Source organism: Coregonus clupeaformis, chromosome 26 (assembly GCF_020615455.1).
Source record: "Coregonus clupeaformis isolate EN_2021a chromosome 26, ASM2061545v1, whole genome shotgun sequence".
Classification (NCBI taxonomy): Eukaryota; Metazoa; Chordata; class Actinopteri; order Salmoniformes; family Salmonidae; genus Coregonus; species Coregonus clupeaformis.
This window is the reverse complement of record NC_059217.1, coordinates 20,596,421-20,611,886: the sequence shown is the minus strand read 5'-3', so window position 1 is coordinate 20,611,886 and position 15,466 is coordinate 20,596,421. Positions and strand designations below refer to the sequence as shown.

Below are 15,466 nucleotides of genomic sequence, written 5' to 3'. Positions count from 1 at the left end.
GAAAACAGTTTCTTTGAACATTTTGCAAATGTATTAAAAACTAAAAACAGAAATACCTTATTTACATAAGTATTCAGACCCTTTGCTATGAGACTCGAAATTGAGCTCAGGTGCATCCTGTTTCCATTGATTATCCTTGAGATGTTTCTACAACTTGATTGGAGTCCGCCTGTGGTAAATGCACAGGTGGACACACTTGTCTATATAAAGTACCACAGTTGACAGTGCATATCAGAGCAAAAACCAAGCCATGATGTCGGAGGAATTGTCCGTAGAGCTCAGAGACAGGATTAAGTTGAGGCACAGATCTGGGGAAGTGTACCAAAACATTTCTGCAGCATTGAAGGTCCCCAAGAACACAGTGGCCTCCATCATTCTTAAATGGAAGATGTTTGGAACCACCAAGACTCTTCCTAGAGCTGGCCACCCGGCCAAACTGAGCAATCGGGGGAGAAGGGCCTTGGTCAGGGAGGTGACCAAGAACCCGATGGTCACTCTGACAGAGTCTAGAGTTCCTCTGTGGAGATGAGAGAACCTTCCAGAAGGACAACCATCTCTGCAGTACTCCACCCACCACTCAAGCCTTTATGGTAGAGTGGCCAGATGGAAGCCACTCCTCAGTAAAAGGCACATGACAGCTCGCTTGGAGTTTGCCAAAAGGCACCTAAAGGACTCTCAGAGCATGAGAAACAAGATTCTCTGGTCTGATTTAACCAAGATTGAACTCTACAGCCTGAATGCCAAGCATCACGTCTGGAGGAAACCTGGCACCATCCCTACGGTGAAGCATAGTGGTGGCAGCATCATGCTGTGGAGATGTTTTTCAGTGGCAGGGACTGGCAGACTAGTCAGGATCAAGGGAAAGATGAACGGAGCAAAGCACAGAGAGATCCTTGAAAACCTGCTCCAGAGCCCTCAGGACCTCACCTTCCAACAGGACAACGACCCTAAGCACACAGCCAAGTCAACGCAGGAGTAGCTTCGGGACAAGTCCCTGAATGTCCTTGAGTGGTCCAGCCAGAGCCCGAACTTGAACCCGATCGAACATCTCTGGAAAGACCTGAAAATAGCTGTGCAGTGATGCTCCCCATCCAACCTGACAGAGCTTGAGAGGATCTGCAGAGACTAATGGAAGTACCTCCCCTAATACAGGTGTGCCAAGCTTATAGCGTCATATCCAAGAAGACTCGATGCTGTAATCGCTGCCAAAGGTGCTTCAACAAAGTACTGAGTAAAGGGTCTGAATACTTATGTAAATGTAATATTTTCAGAGGTTTTCTAAAAACCTGTTTTTGCTTTGTCATTATGGGGATTTTGTGTAGATTGATGAGGGAAAAAAACGATTTACAAAATGTTAGAATAAGGCTGTAATGTAACAAAATGTGGAAAAAGTCAAGGGGTCTGAATACTTTCTTTTGGTAATGTAGTGTATATAAAATAAAAATGAAAACATGTGGTTGCTATTTGCTATGGGCCTTTTCATAGATAAAACATATGTGCAAAAACTAACTATATCTTCCCACAACAGACTGCAGTGCCCCACACACCAAAGGCCACTGCTTTACAACAATCCTCATACTTAAACACCTTTGCGTAACACACTCATTCAAAAAACCATTATTGGCTTGTCATACTGTTCTCTCTGCTACCGCACGGCAAGCGGCACCGATGCACCAAGTCTGGAACCAACAGGACTCTGAACAGCTTCTACCCGCAAGGCAATAGTTAGTTAAATACTTAACCAAATAGCTACCCGGACTATCTGCATTGACCCTTTTTACAAGGACTTTTTTGACTCATCACATACGCTGCTGCTACTGTTTACTATCTGTCACTTTATTCCTAGTTACATGTACATATCTACCTCAATTACCTCTTACCCCTGCACATCAACTCAGTACTGGTACCCTGTGTATATAGCCAAGTTATCGTTACTCATTGTGTATCTATTATTACGGTTATTAAGTGTTTAAGTTTTCTATTATTTCTCTATTTTCTTTATTTCTGCATTGTTGGGAAGGGCCTTTCACTGTTAGTCCACACCTGTTATTTACAAAGCATGTGACAAATAAAATTGTATTTTATTTTATTTTATTTGGCAGTAACCATAACCTCAATGGCCCCAACTTGCTGTTAGTGCAGGGTTAGTTGCATCGGTGGATAGACAGGAAGCTGCAGTGCTCTACCCTTCCTTATCCAAAATTCTCTTGACTTAAGCAAATACCTGGAGGAGACAGGATACGATTAATTAGGCTATTAGAGGATAATAACAATTTCCCATTGACAACACCACAATCACACAACACTGTACATGGATAGAATGAGAGCAGTGTTGCACTTTTCAGCCACACGAATGGACAGCTAGGGTGGCCTGCTGAGCTACACCAGCAGCTCATAGTGATGTGGCGATCCCACATGTGGTCATAGGAAGAAAGTGCAACAGATATGTGACACTCTCTGTGTGACTGTGAACAGCCTGGGAACATATTACTCTGCATGTAACATACAGTATTACATTTTGACTATATACAGTATATACTGTGTGTGTGTGTTGTGTGTGTGTACATGACCTTACTGACCTCCTCCACACACTGCAAGAGGCATCCACGGTGCATACTTTCCCCTGTTGTTCATACAGCTCTATGATGGGCCGTGTTGACTGCGGTATGTCTGGACCCTTCAGCACAGACCAGGAACACACACCAGACACACATACTGGCATTTCCATAAGACAAGACATCTCAGTACCACAAGAATAAATGCCTGGAGGCTTGTTGTAGGTGAGGCCCTACCGCTTCTCTAGACTCCCTCTGTTGTCGTTTGAGCATCCACTGCTCTTCCCTCTCTCCAGACACCTGTCAAAACATACCTGTACACTCACACACACACACACACACACACACACACACACACACACACACACACACAGGCAACCCTGCTCACTTTACCATTCACTTTACCACATACACAATAGAGACTGACCACTTTGTCTTGGGTCAGGTCATTTCATATGCACAGTTGCGTTTAGAAGAAATGTATCAGAGATCACAGATCACACTGCTCTTTCCCTGCTATTCAAAGAGCTGTAGTTAGTTGCCTCCCACCTGATTGCTGCAGTCAAAGAAGAGAACGAATTGGATGTCAGCCTTCCCCTCCATGACATGGGTCCAGCCCTGGAGGTTGTCTTGGTTACACAGAAAGCCATCAATTAGGAAGCGGAACTTTGACTGGTCCAGCTGCATCGTCTCCTCCATCGCCTGGGAGAGGGACGGGGGCAGGGGAGTTGGGAGGGTACAAACAGGATCTGATGACTGTATGTAGATGTCACTCAATTCCTTCTAAAAGAATGCCTCGTCAAGACTTTCTACTCAGCCCAGGAGCAAATGGAAAAAAGGAAAAAACAATAAGACAGGGTTTACTCAATTAAGTGCAAACAAATGAATAGCAAACATCACATGATGAGGTACCTTCCTCAGTAAGTTGATTGTGATCTCCACAGGAACAATCTTCCCATCCTTGATGTTGCTGTCGATCAGCTGTCCATATTCAGAGCCCTCCTGACCCCTCTCGGCCCGCAAGAGGTCGCCTGCAGACAGGTGAGTGTAGCCATAAGCCTGGAATACATGAACAAGGGAAGACCTCAGTAAAAAGGAAAACACAAGTCAAAGCTATGAATTGTTTCAGGAAGGAGGGCATTTGAATGCAGGGAATAGTTAAGACCTGCACTGTGACTTGGGTCAAACTAGGTTATCCTCTGTTGGATGTCAAAAAAAGGGAGGGACTGTGTATGACCGATATGACTGGTGTTTATGTGAGTGCTTATTCCCTTTGAACTCCAATGTCGACATGTCTACATTTATGTCTCATTCCAGCCCAGGTCAACCCAGGTCAGTGTAGAACAGAAACCCCCATGGGAAAGCCCTATTGGCTCCCAGGGTTATAAACTGTTATAAACTGTAGGTGTTACAGAGTTCCAGTCCTGTCAGGAAGACACCTACATATGACTTAAAATATAAAATATCTCCATCCTGACCGAATTTCAAATGTTCACATACCCTCCACAATTTTGGCACACTGGGTTCCTTTCCCTACACCAGTTCCTCCAAGTTCAAACACAACTTGTGGTTTCATCATGATCATGTTCAAATTATTTAATTATACTTGAAGGCATGAGTGATCTTTTACCAACTCTATGGCAAAGAGATCACTGAAGGATGACAGTAAAGTTCCAGCGTTCCAATAAGGGGAGGTGCTTTGCTATTACCGTCTACATCAGATTCACTAGCAGGGCCAATCCCATAAACTGAAATGTCATGTCAAATGTCGCGACTCAACTGTAGAACCTCCCATTTGTCCTTATTAGCGGAAAATGGGCAGTCTTGTCTGCTCAGAATGCCACGCCTAGATTTATTGATGTAAGGAACTCGACAGTGGTTCATCATCATGTCAAACAAAGATTAGTAGGCTATTCATGAAGGGTATAACTTGTTTAAGGCCTTTAATCAGAAAAGTGCTATTTGTTTTTGAAGAATATCAAGCTCTCCTGCAAAAATCGATTTTAATTTGCCCTAAAATTATATGATACAATTATAGCCTAATCTTATCAATTGTGCTGCCTTCAAAGAATGGGGCTAGAGTAGACAATAGCCTGCCATTGCATGATTGATGTGAGTATGTCGCTCATAAAAAATGAAACCATCAATTGGTCAGGCATAAGCTATAGCCATTCAAGCTTTTGAGGAAATGTACAGACCGTTACTGACAAATAATGGGCTCCCGGCACTACCACGCGCTCAGTCTCACTCTGCGCGTCATTGGTTCACTCATCGTCATCAGCACCAGGGCAGCTGAACAGCGCCAGAGAACGCATTGCTTTCGGAGAAAAGAGGAGACAAGACAGCATCCGTAATGTGTCTGCACGTTGAGTTTATCAAGCCATGCAGCGACAATTCGATACATTCGATTGTCTGATTGGCTATAACTGTGGTAGGCTATATCATTTCTCTCTTCTTGAACAATTGTTTTTCACCCGCTGATTTATCGAGGCGAGAGGCTGTTGTTCATCCAATTCTGCAGAGGAAGCAAGCGTTCAATGAAAAATGCGGGAATTCTCCGCTTTGGCCGTGTTTTTATCCTTCGTTTTACTGTCATAGTGAGGAATGCCCGGTGGTCTAGATTGTCAATGTCATCGCTCCGATCAAGCGCGCCTTGTGAGCCACCAGCGCCGCATCAACAAGCATCACGACCACCACCGGACGTGGACATCGAGACGACGCCTCTGAGTCCGCCGCTCTCCTCCGGCTTGTGACATGACAGCCCGGGGAAGAAAGAAGAGGATCAAGCGGCACAGACCTGCAAGCGGACGTGTGGATTTGAATACACAGGGCGCGGGCAACAATCATTTTGAGGGGCTGGAGCCCACCGAAGCCAGGACTGCAAGAGAGGGCAGTGCCACACAGACACCGTCAAGCTACACCTGCGATCCGAGGCATAGCGAGGATCCAATACCACCAACTGCTGTTATTTAATCTGTTCCCCTATCATAAGATTAGGCCATCTATCTGTTTTGTCTTTGTGCGTAAATGTGAATGGAACTGATTGCCTTTTTGGATGCATAAAATGCATTGACTAATGTGCCATCTTAACCATAGGGTCTGGAAGTCGATGGGACGTGACAGAGATTGATGACACTTTTATCCCAAGTCCACAGTGTTATCATCCGTCAGGTCCCCCTGACTAGAACCCTAACCTCATCATGGGCTGCATACAGAGCATCACCTGTAAGTCGCGCATCAAACGCGAAAACATAGTGGTCTACGACGTTTCCGCCACTATCGACCACTGCCCAACAGTCATTGAGGAGAACTCGCCTATAGTTTTGCGCTACAAGACGCCCTATTTCAAGGCCTCTGCGCGGATAGTGATGCCCCCTATTCCCCGTAATGATACTTGGGTGGTGGGTTGGATCCAGGCATGCACACAGATGGAATTCTACAACACCTACAACGACATCGGCATGTGAGTTGAGTTCTCCTCCTGTTTTGTATTCCTCCATCAGGAGGCTAGCTGCTGACTGTCCTCTGTCACAGGGGACTGATGCACCAACCTCCCCCTGATGATATGTCCTAAACTGTCACCTCTCTGGTGCTGTGGGCAGGTGCCAAAGCAAAGGAACAGACCTTGGTCATCGCTCCAGTGTGTGTGTGTGTGTGTGTGTGTGCATGTGTGAGAGAGAGAGAAATCTTAAATGCCACAAATCTCTGAATCGTTTTTGTGTGGCATCAAAAATGACATGAATGCAATGCAACAGTTGATGTATGGCTGTGTGGGTGCATGTGTAGCAGAGCATTTGTGCACACAGCAGGGTAACTATGCTGTCACCCTCTTTCATTCAAACGCCCACCAATTGATTCTGTTCCTGTGATTTCAGTATCAAAATAGAAACAACTGAGGAGCTAAACAACTGCTTCTAGACACATTGTGTTCACAGAAACAAGGGAGAGAGAGAGAGAGCGAGAGAGAAGGAGAGAGAGAGATGCACTGACACTCCCACGCTCCCTCCTCTACCGGAGACAGAATCACACACCCACTCAGACACCCACTGACGAGCAACACATTCAGCCGCCTCCAGCACTGCCTGGGGGTATTTTTCTCTGGAGGAGGCATATGTGAGGGGGTGTTTAACCCTGGCTAGGGGTGGGGGTGGAGATGGGGTGTCTGGGGGTGCAGAAAAACACGGGGTACAGACAGATGGGAGTTATTCTGAGGGGGAGACAGAGGCATCAGGTCACACCAGCTGACACCCCCTCATTGGCCCACACACAATGAGATATGACTCTACTACTGACGCACTGAACCATTTATCACACATACAGTATGGAGCCCTGAGGTAGAATAGAGATAGACATGCTGATTCCGTTTATCAAACATGTCTTGTATGTATTTGTTTGTCTTCCTCTGTTCTCTTAGAGAATGTCTAACTTCCAAATGTGTTTGTGCTGTGTGAGACACCTAAAGCCTTTTGAATCTTCTCGTGACCCTACAGTGTTACCAGCCACAACACAGTGTTAATCTGGGACCCACTAAGAACAGGCTCCAACCCACCATCTGTTAAACTGTAATCTGACCCTTTGTCCTCCTGCAGGTCTAGCTGGGAGCTACCAGAGCTGTGTGAGGGTCTTGTGAGGGCCATCAGTGACTCAGATGGGGTGAGCTACCCCTGGTACGGCAACACCACCGAGACGGTCACCCTGTCGGGGCCCACCTCCAAGCCCTCGCGCTTTACCGTCAGCATGAACGATAACTTCTACCCCAGTGTGACCTGGGCCGTGCCCATCAGCGATAGCAACCTTCCCTTGCTCACCCGCATCAAGAGGGACCAGAGCTTCACCACATGGCTGGTGGCCCTCAACACGGCCACACGGGAGAAGATCCTGCTGCAGACGGTCAAGTGGCGCATGCGGGTAGACATCCTGGTGGACCCCTCCATGCCCCTGGGCTCCAGAGCCACCCTGATGGGCCGGGCACACCAGGACCAGCCCCGCGTCCTAACCCGCATGGAGCCCATCCCCCCCAACGCCCTGGGGAGGCCCAATGCCAATGACGCCCAGGTGCTGATGTGGAGGCCCAGAAAGGGCCCGCCTCTGGTGGTCATCCCTCCTAAGTAGAGGAGGAAGGAGAGAGGGAGGGGAGGTGGAACTATGGGCCCGGACATCCAGCTATGATGAGATCAATATGGACAGCTGCCTTAAATCCCCACCACTGCCTTTGAGTAGAGAGAGAGAAAAGAACATTGCCTGGTTCAGGTATAAATACAGGCCAGACCAACAGACGGGCCTCTGCCTTAATAACGTCCTCTGGCCTGGAGAAGCAGAGAGGACTTGTCGGTGTGCCAGGCCCAGCAGGCATCAGAGAAGGCTACACTCCAGGGGAGCAGCCTGTAGCCTACTGCACACCATGCTGCCTCACCAAGCTGACAGAACAGCCATCTTTAATCACAGACTGCTCTGGGTCTATGACAGTGATGTAGAAGAGGTCTGTGTCTCAAATGGCACCCTATTACTCTTAGGCTCCGGTTAAAGGTAATGCATAATGTGGAGAATGCGTTGCCATGTGAGACTAGCCCGAGGTGTGAGAGGCACAGCAGTACATGTATGTGGCTTTATGGGTATAATACAGGTGAGATTGAGGTGTATAATGTATTTTATATGTAAGAACAAAGATTGTGGTACATTTAAAGTCAGGCTTCATGCTCAGTACAGTTACAGAAAGGGATGGATGTGTTGCTGGGAGAGGGGAAAGACAGGGTCTCTAAAGCCATCTACAGCAGGCACAATGAGAACAGCAGTGTAGGCCAGGCCAGGTAGTAGATGAAGAGTTTAATTCCAAAACGCTATATATTCATTTTCAGAAATGTTGGTAAATTAGCTTTTATTTAAATAAATTATGAAAGAGATTGGTGTGTTTTTTCACTATCGAATCATGGCATGTTCAATGACAGACATGCATTTGTTAAAAATCTATCACTTGATGGTTTCATTTCAGACTAATTATATTTTTGTTGTGCAAAATGCTATATATCCACCTCACTCTCTGAGAAATAAGTAGTACTGCTAGGTTTTATACAATGAAATGTAACAAATAACTACATTTTAAATAAAGAAATGTACAGTGATTCATTTGTGACATCATTATAAATTTTATTTTACAAAAATAATTAAACACAGTAATATGAGATCTGTATATAAAACATTTACATTTGAGTCATTTAGCAGATGTCTTATCCAGAGACTTACAGTTAGTCCATTTATCTTAAGGTGGCTAGATGAGACAACCACAAATCACAGTCAAATATACAGGATAGAAACATTCTATTCCAGCTAAACAATGGATATATAGCATTTTGCAACAAAACCCATTTATCTAAAAATCTATTAATAAAAAATATGAGAAAATTAATATTTTACACACACATGAAGGTAGCAATAAGCAATCATTCCTGTTGAACAAACACGTGAAAAATGGGTGGATATAGTGTTTTGGAAATAAACTCTTCAGATGAAGAGGAGACTGTGGGCCAGGCCAGGTAGTAGATGAAGAGGAGACTGAGTGGGCCAGGCCAGGTAGTAGATGAAGAGGAGACTGTGGGCCAGGCCAGGTAGTAGATGAAGAGGAGACTGAGTGGGCCAGGCCAGGTAGTAGATGAAGAGGAGACTGAGTGGGCTAGGCCAGGTAGTAGATGCAGAGACTGAGAATGTAACAATGGCCGCGTACCTCTGCCCAGGCATTGCTGACGCATGCTAGATCTTACAACGCGTGGATATTTGAAGTTTCAGCTAACCACAGCATTATGGTTGCGTTTCCCTGCTCACATCAACGGTGTCATCGACTGAAAGATTGCTATACATATGATATGGTTAGCTGATACGTAAAATAGCTGTCCAGGCTTTGTAAGACCTGGCAAGCATCAGCAACGCCTGGGCAGAGGAATACGCTCTACGTTATAGCAATCTGTCAGTCGATGACGTGGCACGCAACCATTGCTTGATGCATGCAACGTCTGAGCAGGGGACGCAACCAATATGAACTCCTCATGCTGCTCATTACTGAGGTGCAAACCATACTAGCCTTTACACTGACAAACACATCCCCTCTGTGACTAAACACACATGCACACACACACACACTTATGCACACATCCCCTCTGTGACTACACCCAAGCCATTATCATAAGAGGGACGAGTGGGATATTCCAAACCATTTGTTTATATTGGAGGTCATATCACATACCGTGTATGGTGACAAACGTCCATTGAGAGCCAGTCACTCACAGTAACAGACATGCCTGAGAGCAGAATGACTCGGACTGGAGGATGTACAGCACTGTATGTACAGTGGGACAGCGTATGGTGGTACTTTACAGGGTTTCAGAATGGATGGGTGGGAGCTTTTGCATGCAGTGTTTTTAATTCAATAAAATTATTAAAGTAAAATGTTTTTTTTTTTTAAAGAATCCATTTAAATCCCTCTGCAAATGTAATCGTTTCCCCCCTCAGTTGCACATTGCCAGTTCATGAGTGTATGTGTTTCAGGGGGGTCTCGTTCACAATATGCACTCGCTCAGAAAATGTATTAGTGGCAGAAACAACAGGGAGTGCATGAGTGTGACTGTGTGTTTGCATCATGGCTCAGAGCACTTGTAGAACTTCTACAGGGCAGACTGTTGTTGTAACATTGTGAGTCATATAACAGACTCGTGATATTAAATGACACACTCGTCTTTGACATAGAAAACATTTCCTTTATGGACTTGTGTTCCTAATGATTGGTAAATACAGTAACAAAGTCAAACTTCCCCACTTCCCCAAATAACAGACAAATCACGTTACTACAATGCGTGGAAAAGTACAAACAGAGGTCTACAGCAGTGAGACAGCAACATAGAGTCCAACACATCCAGACTATTGTCACAAGTCATGAGTGAACATTATGGCCTTTAGGGAAATGCACCAGTCAGAAAACGTCCCTGTCTGTGTCTTTATTTTATCCATCATCTTCATTACTGAGATGATGACAGTAACATAAAGACAGGGGACCCTACCCAATCAGTTTTGACCCAGTGCAGTAACCTGCCTAACAGTTGTGTCCAGTACACTGCTGAGCTTGGTCATGACTCATGGGTCTATTTCTCTGTGGTGGCCACTTCCTGATCACACTTCACAGTCAAGGAACTTCTTGGGCTGCGTTTACACAGGCAGCGGACTGGCATTTACATATGGCTGCGTTTTCACAGGCAGCCCAATTCTGATCTTTTTTTCACTAATTGGTCTTTTAACCAATCAGATCAGCTCTGGAAAAGATCTGATGTGATTGGTCAAAAGACCAATTAGTGGAAAAATATCAGAATTGGTCTGCTTGTGAAAACGCAGCCACAGTGTCTGAGGCCCATGTCATCAATGCCTCTAGTCTAGTGTCCTTCACTCCTCCTCGTATCTGTTTTCTTCTCCTTTCTCCTCTGCTTGACTCTTCTCTTTTCATCTCCTCTTCTTTTCTCTTACCTGACCTCCCTTTCGGTCCTCTGTGATGTCCCCTAGGCACGGCTGGGGTTGGAGGATGGCTTGTCCTCGTAGCCATACAGGAAGGTGGCCACAATGACCAGTACTGCACCAAGGAAGAACACACTGGAGAGGACACAAATAAATTAAAAACAGACCCAAGGGACATTAAAATAGGAAATTAAAATAACCTGGCTAGAATGTGTGTACCTAGTGGGGTCGAAGTCCTGCAGCCAGAAGTAGGATATGAGGGTTGACAGGATGATGGAGAGTGATGTGGCAAAGCCCTTCAGGATGTTGTCTGCATACTTGATGACAGCTGCTATAACCAGCCCTCCTAGTGCCTAGAGAAACACACACCAGACATGGACTGGATGAGCAGTGGGGTAGTCTGGGCAAAAGGGACACAATAATACTACTAGGCTTACACAATTGGAATCAGATCAAGCAATATTCCCTTAGTAAAGAGGCATGGCAATATTCATTCAGCAATATTAACAGAGCATGCTTTTTCACTTAAAACTGAACACTATTTGACTGGAGTCTGGTTAAGTGGGTAACACTCTCGCATCTGGAACCATATACTTCCCCCTGTGGGGAGGACCCCGATTCGAATCCCCACATGAGCCATAATATGCATTTCTGCTCCCTCTACTCTGTCCCCCTGCTTCTGCTTGTATCCTGACATAAAAATATGGAAGGATTTCGGAATTCCATTGTCCTTTAAAAAAATATATATATAAATAAAAAACAGAACACTATTTCTCCACATTGGTAGCTTGCGAATTAGCATTACATTTGGCTAAATTTGACCTGAAGCTGATAGGTGAAGTGAAAAGACAAAAGTGAGATGTACCTGCAGAGCCACCACTGTCCAGGTGATTGTGTTGTATCCCTGGAACATCCCAGATTCTCGGACTCTCTCCCCATCGTACGCAAACATCCCCATCAGACCAAACACCAGGCCAAACATTCCTACAGACAGACACACAGGTCAGATGATATGATAGTTTGAACTGATGTAGGATTGATAGGAAAGTAGATTTAGCATAACCCTGCCGCCGTTCATCAAAAAACAATAACCTGTAGTGCTTGACTGGAAATCAATCATGTCTACATCCATAGACATGAATACATTAATGCCAAAACACTACGCTGATCCATTCTTTATGAGGATGAATGCAGTCTCTTCTTTGTACATACACTCGATACAGGAAACTAGCACAAGTTCACACCAGGAAATGAATCACAGGAGAATTAACACACGCTTCACACGTTCAGAGGTAAAAATAAACTCAGCAGGAAGACTCATTTGGCAGAAAAGGAGCTGAGAGAAAAACGCAGGGTTTCTGTGCAGTGAGGAGGAAGGAACACTGTAAAAACTCCTTTCAAAGACCCGGTAGAGATACTGGAGCTCTGTCATAAATAACATATCTTGAAAAATAATGGGGCAATTCTGGGATGAAAAACTGGAACTAGTGCCCTTATTGCAAGACAACCCTAGTATAGTAGAAACCTTTCATACTGACCCAGTTGGATGTTGCGGACCCAGACGCTCTGTTTGGTCTCTTTGAGGATCTTCTCAAAATAAACACCAGCGAAGCCACTAGAGCAGCAGGCCACCAGCACCGCCACCACACCCACAAACTGGGACCCTTCAGACAACTGCTCCTTCTCAGGGGCCCCGGGAGACTCAGAGGGCCACTAGACATTGGACACACAAAAATATACACAAACCAAAATACACACACTTGCACTAAAACAATTTAGTCACTGGAGTGTGTAAATGCAGGTTTTAAAAAATTTGATTGTAAAGGAGTTAGAGTAGAGTTTACCTGCACAAGTGCGACCCCAGCCATGAGGATGAGCAGGGAGAGCCACTGGTACACACCCAGCCTCCGGCCCAGCATGGACACTGAGAACATGGCTGTGGTGAGGATCTTCAGCTGGTACGTCACCTGGTGGAGAGAGCCAGGTGAAAGCAGGGGACACCATTTAGAGACCATAAAAAGTATACTACCCCGGACACAAATATATATCCCACACAGAAACATATGCATGTGTCCATACAATTACAAAACAGACACACACACACACTCCATAACAGGTTGTCCTACCTGGTAGGTGGCAGCATCCAGGTTGGACAGAGCCACATAGAGCAGATTGTTCTGCAGGGTGTAGATCCCAGAAGGAATGGCCAGCTTCAGGGTCTCTATAGGCTTGTGAGTGATCTCCTGCCTCAGAATACTGTTCAGAGCCCGAACACTGTAGCCTGAGAAACACAGCCAGACAGAAGAGAGGGAGACAAGTAAGCATTTAATTGGACAGTGTATACCATGTGTATCATGTACATACGACTAACAAAACTTTAAACTTCAGAGGGAGACAAATGGAGGGTCAGCTTGCAGCCTATATCTTAAACAACCATGGCAACATCCTTTAGGCCTAAATGTTTAATCCTTTAGGCCTAAATGTATACTTGCACATGTATATTTTTAAACAGTTTTATTTTCTTTGAGGACACTCACTTTGCTCTTTGAATATGAGCAGCACACAGGTGATGATCTTCATGAGCTCAGCCACCACCACAGCAGAGGAGGCCAGGTAGCGGGGGCCGTCCCCTTGCAGCGTGCGGGAGTAGCGCATGGTCAGCACCAGAGAGGTGGTCTGAAACACCAGCACCCCCAGGGACAGATATTTCAGCCTGGACGACGCCATGTTGGGGACAGCAGGGTCACTCTGGTCTACAGGGAGAGTAGACAAGAGTTAGGCACTGCAAGGAGAGGGGGCAGTCTTGAAATTCAAAGGAAGGACCAATGGGCCAAATGGCTGCAACTCTTGCTCCTATGGTCCGGCACTGGAGACAAGCTTCAGTGGTTGTGAAGAAAAATTAGCTCACACTGGCACTGTGGCCAGACAAACATGCTCGCCTCCTGCTGGCTCAAAAACAGCAACACAATCCTCTCTTTGTCCACAAGACCAGGGGCACCAGCAAATACCATACTGACAGTTTCCTAGTGCATCAAAGATTAACTGTCTTTTAATTGTAGTGTGATAAGGTCAGTTTGGACATTCCCATGATTGTAGAATCTCATTTTCAATGACTTCACAGACAAAAGTCAGGCTACATGAATAATGACAGAAAACTAACCATTCAACAATGACTAAATTAATACTTCAACTTTTGTTTATTCAGTTTAATTACAGTCAACTCAAGTGACACATTCCTATAAAGTTGACTATCTAGTTGGTGCAGGTCTCTTCTCACATTCATCCACAAGGAAGCAGGCAAGCTAACGTTACGCTCGCGCCACTGACTCATCATTCTCACCCAGTTTGATAATGCAAGACTTGCAGACCTACCTGGTAGCACCGGAAGAAAGCTAGCTAGGTTATACAAAAGTTGTTGAACTTGAGCCGTAATTCTTCAAGTGTGAGTTGTAGCGCAAGCTAGCTAACGTTAGCTTAGCTGGCTTGAGTAGCTAATTAGTTCAGCGGTCTGTTAGTAGCTAACGTTAGCCACACAGTTCAAACAGTTTCTAAACCATACTGTACTGTCTTTGGTTCAAGTCCTCGAGTCCATTGACCCAGGCTGGCTCACAACAACTGTATTCTACCATTGCCCCTTCATACCAATGTTGTTGTCCATAATACCATAATTGTTGTCTGTGTTATTACGGTAACTATTCTAAAGTTGCAAAGACATAGCTAACTAAATCAAAAGCATTCCGTATGATTTTACTCAATGACTTTTACTTCCTTGTACAGTATCTTTGTCTTCCTCATCTGATCAGAAGAATATCAACAACTAACCTTCTGCTCGCTCTCTACTGCCACCTGCTGGATGGGTGGACAGGGTTCTGCTGCAAACCTATGGTGGCAGGCTTGTTCGACAGTGCAGGAGACTGCCGAATGACTTCTTATTCTTCTTCGGTGGAGTTAAACGGCAGTTGACATCCAATATGTTGCATTACCGCCCCTAACTGAACTATACTATAAATCCATTACACTTCGTGATACAAAATGGGAAAAGGGCAAACAGGTAAAAATATATATATATGTATTACCCTAGCAACTAACCCTACACTCATTAAAACCCACCACTACTTTAACCCTATCTGATCCTACCCCAGGCCAATGACCTGAGAGGATGGTACACTACCACTCAACACACCCTGTAATTTTTATTTCTCCTGAAGTCAAACCTCGTACCCCCAAGTACTTCTCTGCAGCTGCCACCACAACATCTATTTTCTGTGACTTACGTTCTATCTCTGCGGTACAGTTGATAACCATCGCTAAGAAGCCAACCTTACTGAAATATATCACTCATTGGCCTATCCCTCTGTTCTGGCATAGATCTACTACATTTACATTTACATCATTTAGCAGACGCTCTATTCATAGGGATC

The 15,466-nt window shown here is 45.1% G+C and overlaps 2 protein-coding genes and 1 pseudogene across 3 annotated transcripts; 1 reads left to right on the top strand and 2 right to left on the bottom strand.

The window, feature by feature from the left end:
• Positions 1-2,074: 2,074 nt before the first annotated feature.
• Positions 2,075-4,827, bottom strand: LOC121539831 (annotated as a pseudogene).
• Positions 4,828-4,843: 16 nt separating this feature from the next.
• On the top strand, positions 4,844-8,453 carry LOC121539904 (protein FAM78B). The gene is made up of 2 exons (XM_041848551.1): positions 4,844-6,018; positions 7,145-8,453. Exons 1-2 carry the CDS (start codon positions 5,756-5,758, stop codon positions 7,665-7,667), a joined length of 786 nt encoding a protein of 261 aa, XP_041704485.1. The 5' UTR covers positions 4,844-5,755; the 3' UTR covers positions 7,668-8,453.
• Positions 8,454-8,674: 221 nt separating this feature from the next.
• LOC121540301 (UDP-N-acetylglucosamine transporter-like) lies at positions 8,675-14,926 on the bottom strand. Of its 2 annotated transcripts, none has more exons than XM_041849072.2 (8): positions 14,868-14,926; positions 13,583-13,798; positions 13,172-13,326; positions 12,890-13,012; positions 12,584-12,758; positions 11,911-12,029; positions 11,265-11,398; positions 8,675-11,180 (listed from the first exon to the last, which is right to left on the bottom strand). In XM_041849072.2, exons 2-8 carry the CDS (start codon positions 13,770-13,772, stop codon positions 11,090-11,092), a joined length of 987 nt encoding a protein of 328 aa, XP_041705006.1. In that variant the 5' UTR covers positions 13,773-13,798; positions 14,868-14,926; the 3' UTR covers positions 8,675-11,089. The 2 variants fall into 2 exon arrangements, with proteins under 2 accessions (XP_041705006.1, XP_041705005.1); XM_041849071.1 differs by lacking the exon at positions 14,868-14,926 and adding an exon at positions 14,418-14,830.
• Between the last annotated feature and the right edge of the window lie 540 nt (positions 14,927-15,466).